Here is a 25467-nt window from a genome sequence, read left to right on the forward strand (position 1 = left end):
TCAGAAGAGAGAAATTAAGACCATGGAAGTTCACATTAAGAATCAAGTTGAGTTTAGAGCAGCAATCTTTATACTACAGGATAACATCTCAAGGAAGTTGCTTACTCTGAACATTTAAGAAAAGCACTGATCTCTAGGAAAAAAAAATGAAAATGCAGAGAAACGGGCTGATTAAAGAACATTCATTTCTGCTCCATATACATATGTATATGAGACATTTAAATTTGGAGAGAGATGCCAGTTAATATTTCTGTTACTGCAAAAAGAGCATGGATTTAAAAAAATAAAAATCAGACTGTAGCTAAGATTGCCATTTCAAGTTCTGACTGACATATTTAACATCGGAAACCACACACTTTCCTTTAAAAGTATACAGGAGAACTAGGTGAGTGCTAGAGTTAGAAGACCTATCACCTACTGAATCCCTTAGAGCGTTCTAACATCTAATGTCTTTTGAAAGGTCCTTATCCCATGCTAGCCACCCAGCTTGACCCAGCTGAGTCTGCAAAATTTTTAAAAGGTAGATTAAACTGATGACTGAAGACTACAAAGAGCTTAGAATACAAATTTTCCAATATGTACTCTACTTTCGATACGTGTGATATCTATAAGAATATTCACTTGCTAACAAGTTCATTAAGCTCCCAGTTTCTCCCTATGCAGTTTATCGCGCACACTGTATTGAAGATACATGACAAAATTGATTAAGACAGCGTTTATAGTATCAGATAAACTTAATTTGAAGTCGGAACTGATTACAACATTAGATGAAAGATACTTTCGTCTTGTTTATGCTTCAAAGTAAGTATAGAATATTTTAGGATATGAATTTAAAAGAATTCCTTTCAAAAGGACAGTCCTACAATGATTTAATCTGAAGAGAAAACAGAGCATTCTTGTTCCTGAATGAGAGAGTCCACACATGGACTTAATCAGGAAGAATTTTGTGTAGGCAGTAGAGGAGAACATTATATTATCAGTAAGCAGTTTTAATTTTAATCAAGGATTTACAGTCTGAAGGGAAGTAAGACGACATTTTAATCTACTTACCCAATTTTTGTTTTCTCTTTAATTTTGGAGGAAGAATTGGTTCTCGGTTTTTTGCTCTCCTTGTCCTTTGGTTTGGATTTAACTTTTCGACCCTTCTTTTCCTCTTTTCCTTCAGCTGAAACACTGGGGAAGTTTTCAGGACTCATTACTCGTGGAATGTTTCTCTCTCCTCTCTCTTTTGCCTTTGCTATCGCTTCAGATATTATGCGATTTGCCTTCTCTTGTTTACTTTCTGAGTCTGCTTTTTTCTTCTGCTTCTTTTCAGACATTGCCCTCACCTGGGTATTCTGCAACTTAGTATATGATCCTGAACCATCAGTCTTCTTGGAGGAAGGAGGCTGTAGCAAGACAAAAAGTAAATAAAATCACCTTAAGAATACAAATATTTCTTGAAAGAGAAAGTGAAAATGTTTTTGATCTGGATATGCACTTAAATAAAATCAAACTCGCAGGGACTCATGCAGACACAAAATAGAAGGAATTCTGTTTATGCCACAGAATGGCGTGGGTTTCAGAATAACTACATCACTTGTGGGTTTTCAACAACTAATCCACGTACTGAAAAATCAGTAAAAAATATCTGTCTAAAATTCCCTCAGCCTTCTTTCCACCTCTGTAGTTAGAGACACCAACCCTTAACCTTTCCAGCATTCCCATACATTTGACGCACACCTCCAACGTCTCCAATAAATGTTTTTCTCCTAAAATGTGAAAAAGCAAAGAACTCCCGAAGGTAACGGCGTCAGTATTTCACCTTTGGTAAGATACCAGGACCACAGTTACCTTAAAGCAGATGACAGACCTAAAAGGCTAACTCTGTGCTAAACAGAAGGGATGCTCGAAGAAAACCAAGATGAACAAACAGATAAAAGATAAAAATCAAAACTAAAATTACCCAGGTCTATATTGGTGAAAAGATCAGAAAGCAGTACTCCTTTTATTTAGATCAACATAAGGTCAATACCTTAGTTAGAAAATGTAACTCGTTTTTACTTTGAGGTTTTTAATCGCCGTTTCATCAACGCAGAATTGTTTACACTCCGAACGCAATATTAGGATTACCAGCTGCTCTTTAAACAGGCTAGAAGACATGTTTTTGCTTTCCTCCCCTCCCCCCTTCCCCTTTGAGGAATGGAAAGAATTTCCTATTCAAACACAAAAAAACCCAGCAGATAACAGTTCTGTTACGTTCTCACCCGTAAATGCGCCTCTGCCTACAGCACGAAGAAAAGCCACCAGGAATTTCCAAACACATTTTCTGGCCAAATCCAGTGCACTTCACTGGACACATTTTCTATACGTGCCTCATCAAAGGCTTGGCGGCAGCGCTGCAGCACCGGGAAGGAGGCAGGGTTCGGGATCCCTCGCTAAAATGCCACCTCAAGGCCTACAGGCTGTAACAAATAACCAAGACCCGAGAAAACAGCAACAAGCTCAAGATGGCGATGCAGCACGGCTCCCGCAGCAGCAGCCAGTAATAAGGAAGGTTATTCAATCCCATTAGCCTTTTAGCCCAAAGAACCCCTCCTCCTCCCACTCATTCAGGCTTTCACTTACCCTTCCTCTTGGCCTCTTCGCTGAAGACATTTTTGGCGTCAGACAAAGGCTTGCCCTCTGCTTTTTCAGCACCCCAGGCAGTGCTCAAGAGAAAAGCATTGAAAGAAGATTGCTAAATGGCCTATTTAGCGAGCCGCAGCCAAGATATGCACAACCCTCCACAAACACGCGTTGTGATTTATCAACATATTCCTCCCTTGGCAAGTACACATCCACTGATCCTCCCGCTCAGGTACGGCGAGGGCTGCCCGCCTCCCCTCCGGAGCGGGCTTTCAACAACAGCTGTAAGCAGACAGCCAGATTCCAACAAAGCACAGAAAGAAACGAATGCACAAAGCATCAAAATGCATCAGCATGAATATTAGAGATGTCGTTAAAAATACTGACTCCTTCTGCGGAAGTAGGCCAGCAGATGGTGCTACCCGTTATTATTCCATTAGACTCTGCAGTTTAACCCCCAGCGGACTGCTCTTCCCGACGTGTGGTACGGGCATTAACTCTTCCTTCCCCACCTCCTGCCGCACTGCCGCCAACCTTTCCTCGCTTGGATGGAAAATCGTGGGAACCAAGCCTCTTTCTGTCCTGGACTTCAATTCCTGGCAACTTTGCGCTTCCAGTTCTCTCATCGAAACGGGGCCGGGGGACGGCACGGGGGGAGACAGCGACTAGAATCCCAGTTTGTGGCCACAAACATATTTTGCTCTCCAATATACTGTTGTTTGGTTTTTTTAAAACATCGAATTCATTACTATAAGCTAGCAACAGTGACTGTACAAGCGTTTGCTTACAGACTTCCCTGCTTCCTACAGAAAATCGAAGAACTCCTTCACTCGATTTTGTCCCTCTGCCCCCTGCCCAGACCTACGGGACGCTCCGCAGTGAAGACCTCCTCGATTACACGGGACACGGCTGTACGGTAAACTCCTCTTCACTCCAAGGTTGGTTTAAACTGCTATTTTAAAAGATCAGACAAGGTTTTAAATATATATTGTCAACATGTCAAATAAAACTAAAGAGAAAGTATGATTGGGTTTTTGAAGGGTTATTAAAAAACCAAGAAGATTTTGACAGCATAGCTCCATCCTAGCAATACCCTTTAATCTCAGAAGCCCATTAAAGAAGAATGAAGAAAGATCAGGATTTGATTTCTGTTTTGCTTAATATATAATTGTACTTCTGTGATATATATGTGTTTTTCCATAGACAATTTAAAATATTGCAAGGATTTTGAGATTGTTAAGATTAAGCCTTACCACTACATCAGAATTCCACTCCTATTTAAGATCAATTTCAAAATTAAATTCATTGTCTGTTGAAAACACTAGTGGTACCAACACATTAAATGGATTCTTTTCTTAACACTACCACTTAAATTCAAAGATATTTCTGTAAATATGCAGCTTAATCACAAGGACAATTACTAAATTTTAATTTTACTGTTGCGAAGTCTAGCCAAGATGCTTCTACATTATAGTTACAGTATTTCTATCAAATTGCAGTGATTTAGCTTTTAGGGTTATTATTTCATAACTTAGTAAAAATGGTAAATAATGTACTATTTTACATTTTGAGATAAGGTAAACAAAAAAATATTCCTAATATACTCTTCGTATAATTTCAGCTCTAAGCCAAATGCTACTAAAGGCAGTACTGCTAGAGGATTTTTTTAAAAGAAATTGGCATGTTCTTGAACATTCCTGGGCCAGAAAGAAAGAAACAAAAAAATGCCTAATAATTAAGTGGCCAATAGAGAAACGGTGGCTTTTTCATAATTCTTTTGCAATAATCTTCCTAGATATTTTATTCCTTTAAAAGTTTCTTACACTACATTTCCTCAGAGCTCAAAGCTGCTTCCCAAGTTATTCCTTAACAACTTTTAGTACTTTCTTACTGCAGAATTGCTAGTATGCTGGATGAAGCTGCTCTGTTTTAATTCCTCACGCTGACCCTCTGCTTCTTGCTCTATACTATTGCTTCTGTTTATGTCTCCTGCACTGCACAAACAGTAAGCTATTTGTTAGAAAACCAAGAATGTATTTTTTAAATTTTGCTATGACATTTCTAACCATATGGAAACGACATTCATGAAGATGCAGGAAGGCACTAGCCAGCCATTCTAAGCTAAATAAAGCTGTAATGAAACCTTCATCAAGGAAGTCACCATCGTCACAAAAACCAAAACTGGAAAGCAACACAAGTGCTGTGAGATTAGAAGAACCAGAAACACGCTGGCACTACAGAGGACAGTGTCTGCATGTACTTAGCAACCAAAGCCACAAAAATCATCTAATGCAGCAGAGGTCTTTTATTCTGATAATCATTTCATGCTTCCAAAAACCGTGTGGTTATAAAATAATCAAACAGTTATAAATCATCACGCACACTGAAAACAATTTCAAAAGCTACACAGCATCTACAGCAAAAAGGACAAAGCCTTTTGCCAAGCCAAAAATACCCCTCCCCCTTACTGAAAGGGGAGGCAGATCAAGCAACCTTAAGGAGCGTATCCTTTCACCAACAACTTACAAACCTATTCCGTCTATCAGCATTAAGAAAGAAATTCTTAACTGACAAACGTACAGGAAGAGGAGGAAAGGAAAAGCCTGAGGCAGCCACGTTTTTAAAAACTGAAGATTTTATTTGGAAAAATATCATTTTACTTTTCACGGTTGCAAAGATGATCACCCAAATATAACTGAACGTAAACCAATGCAATGTTGTCTTTGAGTCTGTACAGAGAGAGCTCCAGGGTTATCTGCTGCTGCTAACAGCTTTGCCAAGCAGCAGTCGAGCGCGATGAGCAAGCCTCCCGTCAGCCCCCCGCTGCTCCCCGCAATCCTGTGGGCAGCAGGGAAGTTGGCAGGAATCACGTCAAATGCATGCTACTGCTGCTGCCTGCAAAAGCCATTAACAGCAGCAGGTACAGGCCGTACCGCTGTTCATACGCAAGAGCTAGCCCTAAAAAATACTAAGGGTGGAACAGATAAGACAACAGCTGTAGAATTCCCCACATGTGCCCCGATTCACAGCAGGCAGGGGATCATCTTCTCGGCAGCATTCAAAAGAATTTGACGTGCTGTCTTGCAGAAGTAGAAGGTACACTACACACATCTGAATGATATCTTTAATTAATCTAATGTACAAGCAATCAAGTTGCCAGACAATATCGAGAGACAGAATCATGACAGCAGTCTTCCCAATAGCTAGCAGTACTCTGCTTAGTAGGCTTTTCAAAGAAAGGCATTTCTCCAACATCTTGTTGTGGGTTGCATATGACATGCATTTAAGACCTTCACTAGTGTAACAGTACTTCCCACAGCAAGGATAAATCACTGTCCTCAACGCTAACAGACAGTTTTTTTTTTTCCCCCTTGAAGGCCTAAAGCCATTTTAATTTGCTCCAGAACATGTAATAGTTTCTTCACATCCTCTGCACGTCACTACAAAGGAAGCCGCAAGAAAGTAAGTTTAAAATAGAAAGAATTCCATCTCCTAGAAAACACTCCCAAATTCTGCCTTCTCTCTTCCATAAGTAAAACATTGCTTCTACTGTAAGAACACCTTCCCTACAGTAGGTATGGCCATTCATGATGGAGGAGAATTACTTCCAATTCTGTGTGTGCACAGAATCTTTAAGACTAAAGATCGCTCCTGAGTTGCATCCATTCTTGATATACTCTAAGGACTGTTAATGCCTCTCCTTGGAATTTTAATAAGTCACACATTCGTGATTTAATTATATAAAGCACTTTCTTTAAATAATGATTCTCCCTTGTGGATCTACTCGCCCAAACACTAGCTACCACTAAGAACTAAATTATAACCCTAACTAGTCTAATAATAGAAAGCTAAGGTTTACATTTGCAATGCCTCGAATGATTCTTTTACTTTTACTGGTAGTACGACACACCTGCAGGAAGACGCATACACTAAGTACCGTACGCCTCGAGAGCATAACAGGTTCTTGCTAGTCTACCAGGTCCTTAGGAAAATCAGGATGACCTTGACATCAAATGCACTGAAAGCAGCTAAAATTAGCCACCTGGAAACTTGATCTTCGTGCATTACCACATCATCTTTGTCCATGTTTATTACTAAACAAGGAATCCCTTTGTGCATGTCAAGTCACCAAAATAGCATTGATATCATAACCATAATACAAATAAATGAATTGCATAAATAATAATCAATAGTTTGGGGGGGGGGGTGTCCAAATTGGCTTCTCATTTTTTCACATTATAATCACATCAACATTTGAAAACTGCAGTTGCTTTTAAGCTGCTACAGTGAAAAATCTTGAAGGAACATCCATTCATCATTTGAATTAAAAAAAATTGTATTTAGGAATGCAACTTTTAAAAAATGCATGAACTCAACTCAGTGACTTCTGAATTCCATTCTAGTACTCTCAACTCTTTTTTTCCCTAGAATAGTCTGCATAAAGAACTCTTCCAGTGATTTTTTTTTTAATGGAGGTTTTATAATAAAAAAGTGTATCTATTAAAAAAAAAAAAAGAGATATGAGCTCAGACTCTTGATAGAGTCAATCTATAGAAGATTCCTTACAACACGAATGTGTGTCACCCCACATGCAGGCAAAAAGGAGTCTCCTTTGCTCAATGGCAATCCCAGCAAAAGAAGTGGTTTTCTTTAGATGATATACTGAAATAAGATTTCCATGGTTAATTGAGCTACTTCTGCATGACTGATGGGAACATCACCTAAACATGCAACAGGGTTTCTTTCCTCCAGAAAAGTGCTTTTTTTTCCCCCCACCCTTCAGAGTTCCTTCTGAATCGCTTTTTATTTTCTTGTTCAACAGTTGCCCCACACCATCTGTTGGGATTGCTCTACAAAATCAAGAGCATTGGCAATTGAAGATCCATGGGGTTCTATCATTTTTTCCATTCTCTTTGGTGCGTATATGGAACTATTAAGAGAGACAATGAAGCATTCCAAATTGTGGTTCTTTCAACATGCTGATAATACTTTTTCTTCTTTTTCTTGCTTACTATCATCACTAATGAATGTCTCGGTGTTTAAGGGATACAGAATCTCAAGACATACATATGTGAAACCTAACCCAAATTAAAATAGATGTGTTACAGTAGATTAAAAAGGAAAAAGATACAGGGGGAAATCTACCTTTTCCATCTTCCGTATTTGTTATCTGTAATGTTGATAAATGAACGTCTAACTACAGCAACATGGCTGGGCTACAGTTTTTATCTGTATAATAGTCACTTCAGAGCGTAACTTTGGTTACTGTGATTTGTGCCTCACATGGCATTTAACACCAAGCTTATGACCAAATTTTAAATTTATGTGGAAATGAAAACATTAATGTAAAGGTCAGCAACCTTAAACTAGTCATGTTTCTAAGACAAAACAAGCACCTGTTTTGCATGTAACACTCTGTATGTAGGGTGGTGTTTCTCATCCAAATGCTACAGAACCCAGTAATAATATCATTAATCATGCTTCACCACTTCTATAGCTAAGAAACCATAGTTGTGATTAGTAGCAGCTTCTTAACTAGTAAGTGTCTGACTTATCATATCATTCATTGGGAGAAAATCAAGCCACTGTCCAATGTAACCAGATGCTGCTAACCTGGATATGGCTGCAAAGGCAGCATCAGATATTACAGAATGAGTCTACAGCACACATAAGCTTCCATTTGGAAGATTTTGTTTGAAGACAGTTTTGGGGGGCTCAGTGCCAAATAGAGTTAAGATTGTTTTTCTGAATATTTAGTAGTGGTATAAAAACTGTGGGCAACTTCCACTGTAATTCTTAAAGGAGTTACTATGTAATGGAGCATATTAAATTGCCAGGAAATGAAAGAAATTGAGAACTTCATCCTGCTTGCTCTGCCAAGCTACTGCATTGAATGTGTGTCAGTTTTCAGTGGCTTGGTGTTCTGTGCCCAACATGTACCTACTTCTCTTTGGTTCTACTCTGCAATGGTGAACACAGCTATTTGGAAAACGGCATACAATACCAATAAAACCCACTGCTTCAGCAGAATTTCTCAGGTAGAACTAGTAACACTGAGTACTTGTATTGATCTAAGCCTGATGCAGCACGTATCTTTTGTTCCACCCATGAGGCGGGGTCCCCAGTAGAAGTGCCACTATATTTAACGTGAGAAAACTGTGGGCTCCGATATATGAAAAAAATGTAATGAACATATTCAAGTCAAGTGGCATTGTGGATCCACAACAGATTTGAATTACTAGGCTGAGACCAACTTCAGAGTCATGCCATACCTCTACCTCTACAGATTTTCTAAAGCCTTTAATCCCTATCCTAAGGGTCAAAATGTTTCAGCAAAAAGTTCTACTACTTTGTTTCTTTCTTGAACTCTTGACCAATCTTACCTTACAATTTTCACAATTATTTGGCCCCTTAAAAACCAGAGTTGACTTAAGTCAGTACTCTATAAAAGGAAAGTCAGGTTTCAGTTCACTGTCTGAAACAAGTCCCATGCAAGCATCTGGAAATAAATCTCTTAAGATACTTCAAATACTTATGGGCAAGAAAATCAGACAAATCCTTCTGATTTAAAAAGACTAGAGTTCAAAACCCCCAGATAAAGCCCTACAAATATAGTGATCCACTGAAATCTCACTTCAAAGACATCCTCAGAAGGTACAGGTAAGAGTTACCTTCTGGTGGAATACACCTCTGTTTTTACAATAGGGAAACTTATTTAACAGGGAAAGCCAGATAGCTTCTGTAACTGTGGGGAGTGGAATGCTGCAAAGCACTGAAAGAGAACAGCTCTCCCCAACTCTTTTTAAATGACCTTTTATACTCCAGAAAAATATAGCATTAACTGAGACTGCACTAATTTCTTGTCTTTCATGACTGAACTACTGTTGGTTAAAGTAAGCTCTCGCACCACTAAGAGGTGCTTCAACAACTTGCTAAATATCAATATTGGAGAAAATCAGAATAAACTGTTCACTTTGTTCCTTTCTGTAGGAAACCTTGCATTCCCCTCACAAGATTAAATTCAGTTTATTTTTACATTATATTTTAAATCCAAAGTAGGGAGACTCCCTGAACAGATACTGAATGTAAATATAAAGTGCAGTGAGGGATACTAAAAATAACTTTTACTGTACTTAAAGATCTGAAATCTTCTTTAGATCAAACTACTGAAACATATCTTTTATTTAATGCCTCTCTGATTTCAAAAGGAAGAAAACTTTTATTAAACTCATGTTCTCCCTTAAAAAAAAAATACAGTAAGAAGATACTTTATTTCCTAACTGTAAGACTGATAAAGGGAAAACAAAACCACATCACAAAATGGAAGCAAACAACAGGAAATCCCTAAATGACTTTTGGCTGGAGGAAGTTTGGGTTTTGTTCTCCCTCTCCCCAGGGTAAGTCATCTTTTCAGACATTTTCCTTGGGTTATTTTTTAAGACTTTGGAAAAAAGAGAAATGATATACAAATATTTATTATACAACTGCAAGAACAAGCACCACCAAAAAAAATCATACATACATAAAAATTTAATGATTTTATAACAGAATGATTCACTATTCCATCTTTCCAGTTTGCAAACAACAGCTATCTTGAAAATATAACACATAGCAACAAAAAGTACCAAGTATAACCTTACTGTAGGCAAGATTTTCTAGTCCTCCTACTACTATCTGCTCAATATTTCAAAAGCGGATGTAGCAGCGATATGAATAAAGGGGGCAGACAGATGCCAATATTAGTATTGTAAACCACGTCATTGCTCTTCAGGTCTCTACAGAGCTCTGAATGGTAAAGTAACAAAAAGACTTCGGCAGACACCAGTGGACGTTTTCCTAATGCTCCTCAATCTAAACCATCCCTATGCCAACTAAAACACATGCCAGTCTACAAAATGCCACACATTTTGAATTTTAAAAAAGCAGTACAAAGTAGTAGCCCATTTCCCCCCCAGTTGGATGCTTCATCACAGGACACGTGAGACATCTTCATGCAGTTATCATATTCAAGATTAACTTACCTAAGTATAATATGCCATGGAGCTAAGTTTGTTCACTACAACTCCAAACCTCGCTGGCTGTCCCAAGGAAACACATTATTAATACCTTCATCTGACTGGCTTCTTTCCCAAGTTGCTTGATCTACACCAAAACAGTAAGATACACTAAATGCCACCCCAAGTGCCAGAACAGTTGTCCCTCACAGCAAAGGACACCTCTGCTGTCCCTTATTACGAAGCCTGTCTTTGATAATCACACACTCTTTGACTAAAGACTTACAAGAAAGATTTAGCTTTAAAATATTCAGCTAGGTTGTTTTTCAGTGTTCAGGTTACAGTTATACATGCACATTCAACTGCAGGTGACATCTGTTCAATTTTTATGCAGCTTGCTTTTAAAGAAAACCAAGGCTATACAACCATGCCATACAAGTTGGCGCATTTGTCTTTCCAAGCTCCCAGTAACTTCTAACCCATTGATCAAATGTAGTCAAATTAGAAGAACAGAAATCTCAGAGGTGTCCCGGCCACTTACATGAAGCAGACAGGTAGGTAGAGGACAGACAGGTAGAGAAGAGATATCTTATTGAGTGAAATGAAACATGAGCTCAATCCTTCTTGGACCTCTGAGAATCCACGTAAGTCGTTACAATTACAGTAACCACAAGCTGCAAAATCCAGCCCTTTGACACTGCATCATCTACTCAGTCTTTCTTTTCTCATCTGACAAAAGAAAAACTGAACAAAAGTTCTGCTAAAGCAACGCTAAATGGGCCTTCCTGTTACCTACCTCCTCTTCCCCACTCCCCGAAGGCATTCCCATGCATCAAAACCAAAGAACTGTGGAAATGCTATAGGGACCCATATTTCTTCAGAAGCTATTTGACTAAGTGGCCAAAACATCAGTCTTTTACACCTCCTGTTTTGTTATTCTTGTTTTAATTTCATCCTTAATAGTATCTAACATTGCCTTCTAACTTCTATTTTTTTCCTTCCTACCTGTGTGCTGAGCCTCTTAAATGTGCACCTACTGACAGGACTCCCACGGCAAATTATTACATTATATAGATTAAGAAATGTCTGAATAAATACTTTAAAAAAGGTAAATGCTGTGGACTGTACTTGTCCATTTATGACAATATTTAAACTGTTGTTCCTCTACTGAAGTATTAATTTGTCTATGCATAATATCATTCTCTAGTGTTAAACTATGACTGAAAAGGAACTTCTCGATCTGTACATTAAAATGTATTAATTTTGAAGTTTTGAAGAAATTGTGTATTTGCAAAAACACAGGGTTTATCACTCTTCCTTCTTCCAAAAAGTTTGATATAGGAAATTTAAAACTTAGGGTAATATATCTGGAAAAGACTCCCCTTACTGTATTTCCATTCTGATTATTCAAGGCTGTTTCAATTCTCAATGCATAATAAGAACAAAACAAAAAGAGAAGACTGCTGTAGTAGTTTCTATTCCTAACCATCAATTTCAGAAACTACTGCTTATTTTCTACGTATTTTTTTTATTTGGTATTCTCAAGCTCCCATCCTGAACAGACAGTCAAATCCACAACTGTTTGGTTGTCTGAAGTCAGTAAAACAATTCACACACTCAGGTTTAAACGCAGAAACCAATCTTGCAATATGATGGTCGAAGTAAAACTTCTGAAATGTAATCTTTTTTCCTGACACAAAGGAAGTTAATTCTTTCAAAAACTGCCTGTCTGGAAAGGAACAAATCTATAATAATACAGCAGCTTACCTTAAGGCCCTACGAGTCACAAAAGGAAGTTAAGCATTAGCACTTTTCCAAAACTGCAAACATGATCAAAAAGCAAAACAAGGGGCCAAATAAAATCCAAGCTTGTGTTTGCTTGGAAATACAGAACATTGGAATCCTGTAATCAGAGTGCTAAGAATTATAAATTCAAATCTGTAACAAAAAAAGGCGAAAAAATACCTGAAATGAAATATACTCCATCCAGCAATAAAGGCAAAAGAAAGAAATGTTGCACACAGAATATACTGAACTTTTCACTGCAACTGCTATGGTTTTCTTAAAGTACTTTTTTTTTTTTTTTAATAACAGCTCAAATAAACTCAGACTAATCCACTGGAGCTGTGTCGCTAACTTCAGCTTAGTACACTAGTATTATCAAGTGAAACTGTATCAAGCAGATGCAGACTAGGAGTTCAATAAACTAACTTTAAGGCATACCAGTTAAGAAAGTAACATATATATTCTGTATATACAACAGAATGCCAATACTGACCCGAAGTGTCCAAGTGCTATTATCATCCAGATAGCAACATAATAGTATCTATGTCAGTGACCTGATACCAAAATAAATACAAACTGCAACGCGCACTGTGAAAATTAAAGACACAATTGTGTTTGACCATTATTGCTATATGCAGTTGAAAACATACCGTATCTATCACTTGCATGTATAAAATTACCTCACATTACAAATTGGAAGGGGGGAAGGGGGTAGAAAGAGGTGCACAAAATCTAAATAAATTAAAATTTTAAAAGCTACATTTTTTTCTACATAGCTAGAAAGTCTTTCACAGTCAGGAAAATCTAAAAACTGGCGGAAGCAAGCATGCAGCTTTTTTACCTGCCACCGTAAACTCACGTTTGAGCTCACTGGGAAATATCAAGATACAGGACAATCTTTTCAACACAGTAGATAGACATTAGAGTCTAAATAAAGGTTTTATTTTAGAAGCTGCATAAAGGTTTACATTCTAAATAGCAGCTGTAATTTTGACTTTATTTATTTTTAAGGAAAAAAGAACATTTGAGTAACCTATACATGCCATACAAACCTCTTCATTACAAACCCAACAGTTTAAATAACACGAGCAGTCTATTCAGACTTACAGTCTTCAGGCAATTTCCATATTACTTTAAAAGTATTCAGGTTTTAGCTACTGTTTTCTTTTCCAGTAGCATTAAATCAAGTAATTTTGTTTACCTTTAGACAGAAATTATTGTTTATACAAGATGACAAAATCCTTAAAACTGCTGATTTTCATGTAAAACAACAAAGAACTGGCTGCAAAAGTGTGCAGAAAGGAAAATAAAATTACAAAAACCTCCAAATTAAACTGAAATAAGAGCCTTCCTCTTCCCATTTTCCCAAGTTGCTACCTGCCCACCCATGTTCTAAACGGCCGGCACCTTTGCGTGCCATCAAGAGATTAATCTTCTCATGTTTTTTATTACCAACCAGAGAGGAAGACCAAGAAACAAAAACCTGCCCAAACTACCTCCATAAAGAACGACACACAAGGAGCTTTTTATTCACCTTAATCCAAACACCCAAGATCAACTTTAGCATGCCTATTCCAAGCATACTAAAGAAACCAGCAAGGCATACATATGTCTCTTACTTAGCAAGACAAAGCAACAGGACCTTAATGGTAGCTGTTCTTGTCAAAACTTAATTTCAGTTAAAGTGTTCCTTCTACACCTCTCATGGGAGCGGCCTTGTGAAAAACAGTTTTATAATTAACAAAAACCCTTTCATCCTTACAAAATTTACTACTGTCACTATTTCCTTACGCTCTCCCCCTCAAAAACTCTCCGTTTGCTTTTTGTCTCAGAGTCAGAAGACCTTACAGTTGTGAAGGCTTGTCAACTGCAGAGCCGTCCACGGTCTATTTTTTGTACTCTTTTGCTACTTAGAGGAGTCCCTTAACCTACTGCAGTGATGCAAGCAAAGGGCAAGCAGGCAAGAACTATGCAGAACTAGCACCAACCTGCCCGCCTTTTGTCTCAATGCCTCACTTTTGCAATTACCCACAGAAAGGAAAGCTGGGCTAGCTCAGAGAAACCACCATAGATTAAACAAAACACAGAGACAGATTCTCTTCCACAACATGTTTTAACAGAAGAATTTGCCAAATTCTACTCAAATTTTCTAGTACATTGAGTACAATGGTAAAATCAAAATCACTTCGAAGTTAAGTGAATCAGCTTACTCAGAATACGAAGGCTCCTGGAACAACATGCTGCAACCGATCATTGTCTCTGTCAGTACCAGGAAATGATTCTAGGATAATATTGGCAGCCTCCTTTTTAATTTTTTGTCTGTTTTTTAAAAACTTATGCATTTTCACTGCTTGTTCATGGCAGAACGATGAAGTATTGTGAAAGATGAGAGATGTGAAAAAAACCACATGGATTTCATATTAATAGGGAAATAATGATCATGAACTATCTTTAAATCAAAACAGATTGCATATTCAAAAAGGCTAGTATGTGAGATTGCTATTTACAATAATTTTATTCGCTACAAGCAGTTAAGTTTAAAAGGTTACTCGATCTTTGAACGTGGCTTTTTTTGTAGTATTCTTCAATACCTAACAAAGTAACTAAAATCTTTTCAATGTCTGTAATTTCAATGAGACAAAAAAAAATAAAAATCAGTACTTAACATACACTAAAATATACTGACAGAAATTAGGAAAAGTAATTTATTTTTAACATCAACAGCTACGAAGTCACTAATATCATTAAAGCCAGTACTGACTGCACAGCATATTTCTATTTAAATCAAAGGGGGGCATACTCCTTCCACTTCAATTCAAACCAACTTATATATTTTTCGTTTCAGCTTCAATGAACTTCTTTAACAGCTTTCTATACCAGAATCTCCAATACAAAAGAGTCCTTTAGCATATATGCAAGCCTAATACAACCACTCCTGTTGAATCTAGTTTTCTCAATTAAATATTCCTGAACAACATCCTCCCCCCAAATTGAAGAGGAAAACTAGATGCCTACAGAAAAGCAATTTATCAAAAAGAGGCAATGGTTTGAAAATAGAGGTCACAAGTCAGAGGATACTACTGGGGACCAACAGGATTCAATTTCAGGCAAATAAAAAAAAAAAAAGGCAAAAAACCCAAACTGCTTTTTCCCAGAAGCCTCCTAAAAAATTTCTAGATAAAGAACATAGCATCCAAACACAGGGATAACCGTAAAAAACTCAAACCGACCCAGCAGGGAGCATGAACTGTTGGTAGGGATCAAACAAAAAGTTGCAAGACAGGTCCCTAGAAACATAAGCATTGCAATAATTTTTTGTATCAGCTGAGTCTGGCTATTAGTAGAAGAGGCAGGACTAGACGCAGTGTAAAGCTCAAGACAAGAGAAATTCTTATCGTCTTTATTGGAGTTAAAGTCAATAGAAATTGCTGTAGACATCCAGCAGTGACCGCAGTGTGCTGCCAAGAACATCCTCAAGCACAGCCAGGAGCATGAGCACCTTCATACTTCTGTCCTCAACAAGCAAGGTTGGGTCTCCATTTCTGAAAAACTCCTGAAATCAGTCAAAGCCTGTATACATTTGCAATTAAACTATATTAAGCCAAAAAGCACACCAGGCTGGCATGATAAAACACAGCTCTTGTGTAGTACCTAGAGTTGATCAGATTTCATAATGCCACAATTGCAGGTCAAAGAACCTCCATAGGATGATATAAACAGGAGCTACAACACAGACACATCAAAATAAATTCACCTAGTATTTTTTTTTAAATTGTTCTTACTAAACTCAAAGACAGTAAGACATATGTCTGATTTTGTCACTTGGATGCTCCTTAAATTAATTTATCGGCCTTCCCTGTGATAACTTGTGTTCTGTAACAGCTGGTTGCTGCTTTTAAGACTTGCAAGAACTAAAGTTCCTGCTACAAGAAAATTTACACACCAAGCTGAGCCATACCTGGGCCTCATGAGCAGCTGCTACAAAGATTTAGCAAAGAAAAACAATCGAAATGTACTGCATCTTCCAGTGCTATTTCTTATCCTTCTAAAGTATAAAAACACGTACTGTAAGCCATAACCATGTTGCAAGTCATGAAAAGCACAACAGCTACGTTTTTCTAGTAAGTCTGCCTAAAATACTATTAAAGAACTCTCCTTCTATATGTGTGGTACTCAGTAAAAAAGATGGTACAGTTAAACAATTGTTTTTAAAATTACTCTTAAGATTATTTTAAAAACTCAGCACTTAGAACTCTCTTTCTGAAACAATGTTTCAAATGGTAAGAAAAGAAAATGCTTGGAACCAAAATATTTGCCATGTCTTCTTTAACACCAAGGCCAACTTCTCTTTCCAACAAATAATCTAAAAGTAAATCATGAAGTCATGAATATCTCTTGAAAGAGGCCTTCCTATCAATCTATGAAACTAGTTCTGGTTTGCAATTCAATATGCTATTGAATAGCATTATGTGCACATAAACGATATGCTACTAACATTGAAATTACTTTCAAATACAGACTAACTCCTGAGAAGGCAGTATGTAAAAGATGGGAACAATTTCGTAAGATATAAATTAAAATGCTAGCATTCACAGTAAGACATCAAGGGAGCAAAAAAACCCAAGTAAGTGCAAACACAAGCCAAATAACCCCCACAAAAGAAAACCTGCCACATTTATGAAAGAAAAATCAATCTCTACTACAAATTACACAGCTTTCAAAAATGTAAGACTTGTCAACTGCTTCTAGCCTAAAGCTACATTCCTAGATTCATTTATCAAACTTACTCAAATCAACATAAGAATTCTCAGTCTCATTGTCCTAGAAATCCACTCACTTTTATTTATTAGCCTCAAGAGATCCCAAATTCAATCCACTCAATACCTGAACACAGCCACCATCTTGGAAATCCATGTAACCAGGAACCTGTGCAAACTTTTTAACCTGATAATGAATAAAGAAAACAATACATCTCCAGATGTTGGAGGCTGTTAGGTGGACAAGTGCTGGAAATTATTTTGATCTCTATATATTTAGAATTAACAGAAGAGAAGAAATTGTAAAACCTGAGTGCACAGAGCACACAGACATCTGGACAAAAGCTACATGAATTCAAAATGTACTTCAGATTCTTTGGCTGCAAAATCATACTACTGGTTAACATCTTTACAAGTTCTGCTCCTCTTTCAGTAATAACACTTCACTAACACTTTATAAAGCGTTGATTTTCTACTAAATGTCTCAAGATGAAGCACTGTTCTGGAAGTTTTAGAGGCAACGGTATGTTTGAAGCCACTCAAAAATTCAGACTTTAGATAACAGTGTTAGACAAAGCAGATTAATGGTTACTGGTGCCAATGGATAGCGCCACAACGAGCCCACTTGCACTCTCTTTGCATCGGAGGCTGCAGCTCCATGTACAGTTATTTTGCTTCTACTGCAGAAAAGGATGCTTCCCACTCCTTCCTCTGTCCCACCACTGTTTCTGCAGTACACAATTCTGTGCAGCTAAGAGGAGAACTAAATCAGCAGCTTGATTCCTGAAAAACATCCTTGACAAAAAAAAAGTTTCTCTGCACCTGAATGAGTCTCCTGGTTCAGTTCACAGCATTAGTTGCATTAGCACAATACAAAGTGGAAGAATAGGAGCTTTTTTCCATCAACTTTTTTTCCCTTAAACTAACTATAGTTTAGGCATATATTGAACTACAGCTTTAATAATTTATAGTATGGGTTGCTATCTTTAGAAGACAATTTAAGATGGGTTTTGTTTCCTCTTTTCCCAGTAATTAGCTACCACTTCTTCCAGACACTAAGTTTGCACAGTTATATCAGTACTCTCACATTACTGAATTGATTTATAGTTCTTCAGTGTTAACAAGACATCTGCTTGCAAATAATTATTTAGATTATTCTGCAATATCATTAAAAAATAATATCTATTTTACTTATTTTTGTCAATTAGTCTTGCCTTGATATCTGTAGGATTGCTTCTGTAAGTTGACCTAGTCAGAAGCTTCCTTCCTATGCTTGCCATCTGTTAACTACTTTTTACAAAAATGCTTCTCTTTCGGCACATTTTAAAGACAATTATTGCAGTCATTTAATGAGTGTGCAGTCACCTCAGGAAAAATTATATTCTTCAGTTATAACAATCATTACAACAGCCTGTACTTCTTTTTAAAGAGGAAACATACACAAAGAATTGGACAGCCTAATTATCTGACAAGTGACGAAGGCTGAGAGAGACTTAAGAAAAGCATTAGTGGTAGCAAAAAAGAGTCAAAAAAAGAAGAATGATGAAAGAATTTAATCCTACCTAGAGATGGTAATGACTAACAAACTCATAAAGCCTTTAAAATAGTAAAGCAGATACTCTGGCACATTGTCCCTGTTCTTGAAAGTCTAGTAATTTTTGTCTTTCCCTTATTATACAGCTGTATTTTGAAAGGAAAAGCAAGGCAAATGAAAAATTGAGAAATTAAAAATTATAATAAATATTAATCAATAAATGTGTTACAAACTAATCTCACAAACATATAGTTCCTTTCCTCAACCTACGTAATTTGTCATTTAAAAAATAAATAAAATGTATAAAACGCTTATATAAAACTTAGATAAAATATATACAAAAGGAAATGCTTTGTATACATTCAACTGTAAATAAAGCTATCAAAATATTGCTATCTTCAATGATGAATACATCATTGGCAAAAAGCCACAGAATAGTAATGAAAATGTATTATATACAGCTACAGTTTAAGAGCCTTAGTTCATTCCAGGAACCGCACTCCTCAAGCTCAAAGATGTTGCCCTATTCCTCTCATTAACTCTGTGCATTTGACACAGCTTCACCACTTTAACTCCCCCCTATTTTTGCAGGCCTTTCTGAAAATCATAGAAAGAAAGCCAAAAAAGCTGCATAATACAGTACAAAGAAGGTCAGTGGAGGGATTACTTTCATTAGTTATACATACATGATAAACCTAGTAGGTGCTGGGAGATGACAACTGAATTCTGCTGCCTCACTGCGGTAGAGAATTTCTAAAGCTCTTCCAAGGAAGTTGAAAATTGTTCTTTAAGCGCATGAACTAAAACCAGAGGATACAACTCCTAGAAATGTTTAAAAGGAAAGTTCAGACAAAGATTTACATTTGTTAATATGATCATAGAATCGTTTAGGTTGGAAAAGGCCTTTAAGTCCAACTGTTAAGCTAGCACTGCCAATAAAATTAACCATAATTAAAGGAACAAGAACAATATAAATATAGTGGATATGCTTAATGCAAGCTAGATCAGCACTATTAAGCATTTTAGGGAAAAGAACAAGGTTTTAGGGCTCTTTTGGTTTGGGGGTTGTTTTTTTTTTGGGGGGGTGGGGTGTGGTTTTTTTACATTTCAAGATTACAAGATATGGTTCTTAATGCCACACACAAATGCTTACTGGAACAGATGTCTAGATTTCAGTTTTCAGATGATGCAAAACAGGGCAACTTTTGAGAAACGTATTTTATTACGCACAGTCCCACTGAAAACCGTCATCCACTGCTTCACAAGCAATATATATAACAGGATCATAATTTTAGAATCTTGTAACAACACTTAGGAGCCATAACATATAAACTTACTATGCAAAAGAGCCAGTCTCTTCTACAAAGAATTTGTACGTAGTATGATCAGTTCATTACTTTAATATATTTCTCATTACAGGCTCACTTAAAATTAAACTATACAGAATCTAAGAAATACACTCTGACAAATAATATATCCTTGACTTTTATACATCTTCCGTAACTGCACGTATCAAGTAATTGGCTGCTTGTACCTCCCATTACTAGCCAAGAAAACACATCACTGCTTACTATATATTTCTCTCATAAAAACTTTTCAGTGCAAGATTTCACATACAAGTAGAACAGCAACCAACAGCAGAGTAAGAGGTTTACCAGTAGAATAATCCAAGGGATACTTGTCTACAATGAATTTAAGAGTTGATATCAAAGGGAGGCATCTGCTAACACAGTCAGAGGTGAAAGGCCTGTGACTATTCAGGGCATGCATCTCAGCAGCACATAAACCTGGACTTGGATCAGGTAAAACTTAGTTACATCTCTGATGACACGCTCCTGTATGAGGTTATGCCATTCTGATACACACAGATGTCCCAGGGTACACCACCAACCAAGCAATCATCTACGGTGTTCAGACTTTCTTTGCTAAACTTTCACCAAGAGCAAGACAACTTCTCTCCAAAAACATAGTGGCACCTGTGGCTATAAAACAAGTGGTAGGAAAGCTGGTGCTTACAAACGTAAAAGCACTCGCACGTTTCAAGCCAGTTTTTACAAAATAAGTCATATACGAGATACCGGAATTCACGAATATACTGAATCATCAAGTTAGGTGCCAAACTTTTAGTCACAAAAGGGGAAAAAAAGATTCACCTGCTTTAAGAACTAGACTACCACCTTGTCCTATAGCACTCAAGGTTATGAATGGAATATTATTTTCCAGTTTAATCTCAATTATTCTGCTTTCATGTATGTAGCCAGCACAGATTAACACACATATTACAAAATAACATACACAGTGGGATGGCTGTAAACTTTTCTTAGGACAGTTTATACTTCACATTATCTTTCCGACTTCCTTTTCCTTCTAAACATGCAGAACTGAATGTTGAAGCCTACATTTTTGTCATCTTTTTTCAACTTTATGAAAAGCAAACAGATTATTTAGCTTCAGCAAACTCAAAACAGTTTTAAGTGGAGTTAAAAGGTCAGAAGGTCGCAGCTCAGAAGGCCAACCGCATGCTGGGCTGCATCAAGAGAAGTGTGGCCAGCAGGTCGAGGGAGGTAATTCTGCCCCTCTACTCCGCCCTGGTGAGACCTCACCTGCAGTATTGCATCCAGCTCTGGAGCCCTCAGCACAGGAAAGACATGGACCTCTTGGAAGGTCCAGAGGAGGGAAACAAAAATGATCCAAGGGCTGCAGCACCCCTCCTATGAAGACAGGCTGAGAGAGTTGGGGTTGTTCAGCCTGGAGAAGAGAAGGCTTCGAGGTGACCTCATTGCGGCCTTCCAATACCTGAAGGGGGCCTATATGAGAGATGGTGACAGACTTTTTAGCAGGGTCTGCTGTGACAGGACAAGGGGTAATGGTTTTAAACTAAAAGAGGGTAGATTTAGACTTGACATAAGGAAAAAATTCTTTACAATGAGGGTGGTGAAGCACTGGAACAGGTTGCCCGGAGAGGTGGTGGAAGCCCCATCCCCGGAGGCATTCAAGGTCAGGCTGGATGGGGCTCTGAGCAACCTTATCTAGTTGGAGATGTCCCTGCTCACTGCAGGGGGGTTGGACTAGATGACCTCTAAAGGTCCCTTCCAGCCCAAATGATTCTATGATTCTATGAAGTGTTATATTAGTCAAAGCTGAGGCTACATGAATCTTCAGTGCATCTCTCCATTTTACTTTCTGTTCTCAAACTAACTCTGATGAAAAATGCATGATGTAAAATAAGAGGTACAATTTATTTACAATTATAATCTAATTACAGCAGGCATAGAAAGTATAATAGCAGCATAAGACATTCTAAATTGTTTTTAATTCTGCAGCATTACTATGCTGAACAGATTGTATTAATTTTTGAATTAACTTCTACCAAAAGAATAGCTGTACAAGTAAAAATGTGGTAAGTATGCTCGCTTTCAAGTAATGAAACAAGTATTCAATATTCTTTCTTAATTTTAAATAACCTCAGCATAACTGTAGTTAAAAGGCCTTTGGTTGTCTCATGTGGAGTCCATTCCAATAGCTGCAGTTCATTAACTATTTCATGAAATAGAAAGCTTTCCTTTCTGAAAAAATCTTAATCATTAGCAAACTAAAAATGATGAAAATAATTAAATCCACTAGTAATTGTTTCCGCAATGTGTACAAAAGCCAGTATAAAACATTGTCTTGTTAAACAAGAAACATTTCACCTTAACTATTACATATGAAAGTTATCAAAATCTCTTCCCACCCAACTCCTATCCTAATCACAACCCGTTTAAGACAGACCAATATTCTCTCCTCATCCCTTACCCCACCTTTTTCCTCTCTGGTTAAACACGTATTTGTAAAAAGCTCAAACAGAACAAACTAATCTTGAACTTTGAATTCTACAAAGCAATCAAAGAGTAGAAGCGAGAATTAGAACTAAAACCCTCTTAGAACTGTAATCAGACAAAAGACAGATCTGAAACACTTAACTTCAGTAATTGCTGTACTTTTCTCTTACTATTCATATTACATACACCACCTACTTGAAGAGGCTTCTACATTGTTTGCTTCTGTCACTCCCCCATCAATACATTCCTCACAATAGTTTGACAGCTACCGCTTCGCAACTAGTTTCTGAAGGAAACATTAAACATCTGTCCCATTAGATAAACTCAAGGTCAGAACCCAATTTATACAATTTATTGCATATTCTGAAATACTAAAAACCAAACCAGGCAGTTTTGTAACCATCTGTTTTCTGGCCATTTCATTTCAAAATTCCAGGGGAAAAATGTAAAAAAAGTTTAAATACTGTCAAGTTGCTTTGTTTTCACACCATAGTAAAAACCAAAACCAAACCCTCAAAATCCTAAACACTCTCCACAGTTCTCAGAACTTTCCCTCTACTCCTAGTTACAAAAAAAAGCATTAAAATTGACATCAGCAAGATAGAAGCAAATCTTAAAAGGCTCTGATGCATACAACAGAGAAGTCACAGTACCCGAAAGTTTTTTTAGACCTACTTTTCACCACCTGGCTTGTATCCCACATACTCCTCACAAATGATACCAGCCCCTGGCTTTCTCATCACCCCCATTTTTCCTGGAATCCACTTCCTCTTCACCCTTCACCCCAAGTATGCTCATGGGAGACCAACAGCCTCAACGCTACTGTCCGCAATGCTGGGTTCTGCTATTCGGCTTCCTGGCGGGGAACTCGGGCGCTTCTCCCTCTGCAATACTGTACACACAGTAAAAAAAAAAGGATCACTTTTCACTGGTAGCTACTATACCACACATCTTTAGGTTATTGAGATAATTGACAAGAGTAGCTACTTGGGCTGTGCCCTCTTCTTCCCCCTCCCCGACCTAAAAATAAGACATTCTTAATCAAAACCAACAGATTGCATCTACTGCATCATTCAGTTAATCAAGCTAATCTCAAATACACAGCTGTATACAGGTTCTATCAACATCACACCACAATTTTACAGAAAAAAAGTTTCACTAGTAGGAACTGACAATTACACACTCCATAAACATAAGCAGAAGTTGTAATAGAGAAGCAATCTACTGAACCAAGACCAAAGATTAAATGCGTTAAACCCTTATCTCTACACTAATGACATAAAATTAAAGGAGGGGAAAAAAAAAAAAAGGTGTTACAGTGCCTTCACAGGCCTGTGTCCTCCAAACTAAGTAGAAGCAAGAGTAATTAAGTTCCTTCCTTCCCAATACTTTTTTTTTTTTCTTCAGTAAGACACCATTCTATGTTCTAAGGTAGAGAGAATACTGGTAGCAAGAACACAGAGAACTAATATAGTTATTACAGCCTCTTAAAGATGTTTGCATGTATCTATTTGAAGTTGCCTCTATTTTGAAATGCACAGATCGAAAATTAGAAAAACATTTATATTCCCTCTCCTTTCCCAAATACAAGCTAAATTCCTACTGGAATTTAAAAAAGGAGTATAAAATAAAATAAAAATTCCGATTTTTGCTGTTCACATGTACATGGATTTCAACAGATAACCTGAAATGCACAGATTGAAAATTAGAAAAACATTTATATTCCCTTTCCCAAATACAAGCTAAATTCCTACTGGAATTTAAAAAAGGAGTTTAAAATAAAATAAAAATTCCGATTTTTGCTGTTCACATGTACATGGATTTCAACAGATAACCAGCAATGGCAGCTGAATATGCGCATTTATCATATAGAAGCTACAGCTCCTTCTGCCAGACCATCTAATTGAAGTAGTTTCAGACATTCCTGTCAAATCAAATTTGGACTAGAAGCTACCAAGCAGAGCCAAACTGTAATAATATTAAGGTAGTAACTTACAGGTAATGCAATCACTGATAACCACTCTTCAAGCATTAACAAGGAAAGCCACTAAACCAGTCTCCAAAACCACAGCAACAGCTTTATAGATTGATAACTTTTAAAAGATGAAAGAATAATTAATTGTGCCTTTGCTTATTAAGTCTCCTCTATATTCAAGATGTACTTTCTTTTGATTTCGGATTTTTTTAAGCTGAAATATCTGCAAGAACCTCACATATGCTGAGGCTTCTAGTAGCTGTAATAAAAATACGATTTTGCTGGTCACAGTGTTGTGAAAAAACAACTTTACTTGCCCTGTTTTGTTTGTTTTTGAAAAGCTCAGCTACTCTCATAACAGACCAAAGGAAACCAGAAGCACCAGTCTATTTTTCAATTCATTGACACTTACTTACTTCCTATAAAAGAAAAGATGATGATAAAGATGAAGATAGAAGTCAGCATTAAAAAAAAGGACTTAATATCTCAATTCACTACATTACACATGAGTAAGCACTCATAAGAAACGCGCTGAAGGATTGTCTTTCTGAACTCTTCAATGCTCAAACAATTTTATTTTCTCTCAGATAATATCAAAAGCAATTTCTGCAAAGTTCGTTTCTCTTGTATACCATTAAAAAAGTACAATGCAATTTTCAAGCTTTCTTGTCTTCCATGCAGAGGACTTGAGTACTTGCAGTAGATGTGCAGGTTACACTACAACTGCAAAGTTTTTTGGTTTAGCCAAAGGTAACAAAATCAAACACAGGCATAGCCTTTTATGTGTTTTCTATTATTACTAATCCCATCAAAAACAACAACAAAAAAGTTTTTAACTTTAGCCAATGGGCATGAGCACAAAGATACCAAGCAAAGGACGAAGTAACAACAAAATCAGTGCAATTCTTGCAGGAAATCAGCCACACAAGCCTTATTAAAACTCTTAAAAATACATTGCTCTAAGTACTTTAAAAGACAATAAGCCATTATATTT

The 25467-nt window shown here is 37.1% G+C and overlaps 1 protein-coding gene across 1 annotated transcript in view; it reads right to left on the reverse strand.

The window, feature by feature from the left end:
- Positions 1-25467, reverse strand: part of LOC104162478 (chromodomain-helicase-DNA-binding protein 9-like) — a 91783-nt gene that overhangs the window by 54078 nt on the left and 12238 nt on the right. The window contains 1 exon segment of the mRNA XM_009701210.1: positions 1051-1388. Within this exon segment, the coding sequence (XP_009699512.1) occupies positions 1051-1388 (338 nt within the window).

The sequence above is a fragment of the Cariama cristata genome, unplaced genomic scaffold, assembly GCF_000690535.1.
Source record: "Cariama cristata isolate BGI_N322 unplaced genomic scaffold, ASM69053v1 scaffold12585, whole genome shotgun sequence".
Classification (NCBI taxonomy): Eukaryota; Metazoa; Chordata; class Aves; order Cariamiformes; family Cariamidae; genus Cariama; species Cariama cristata.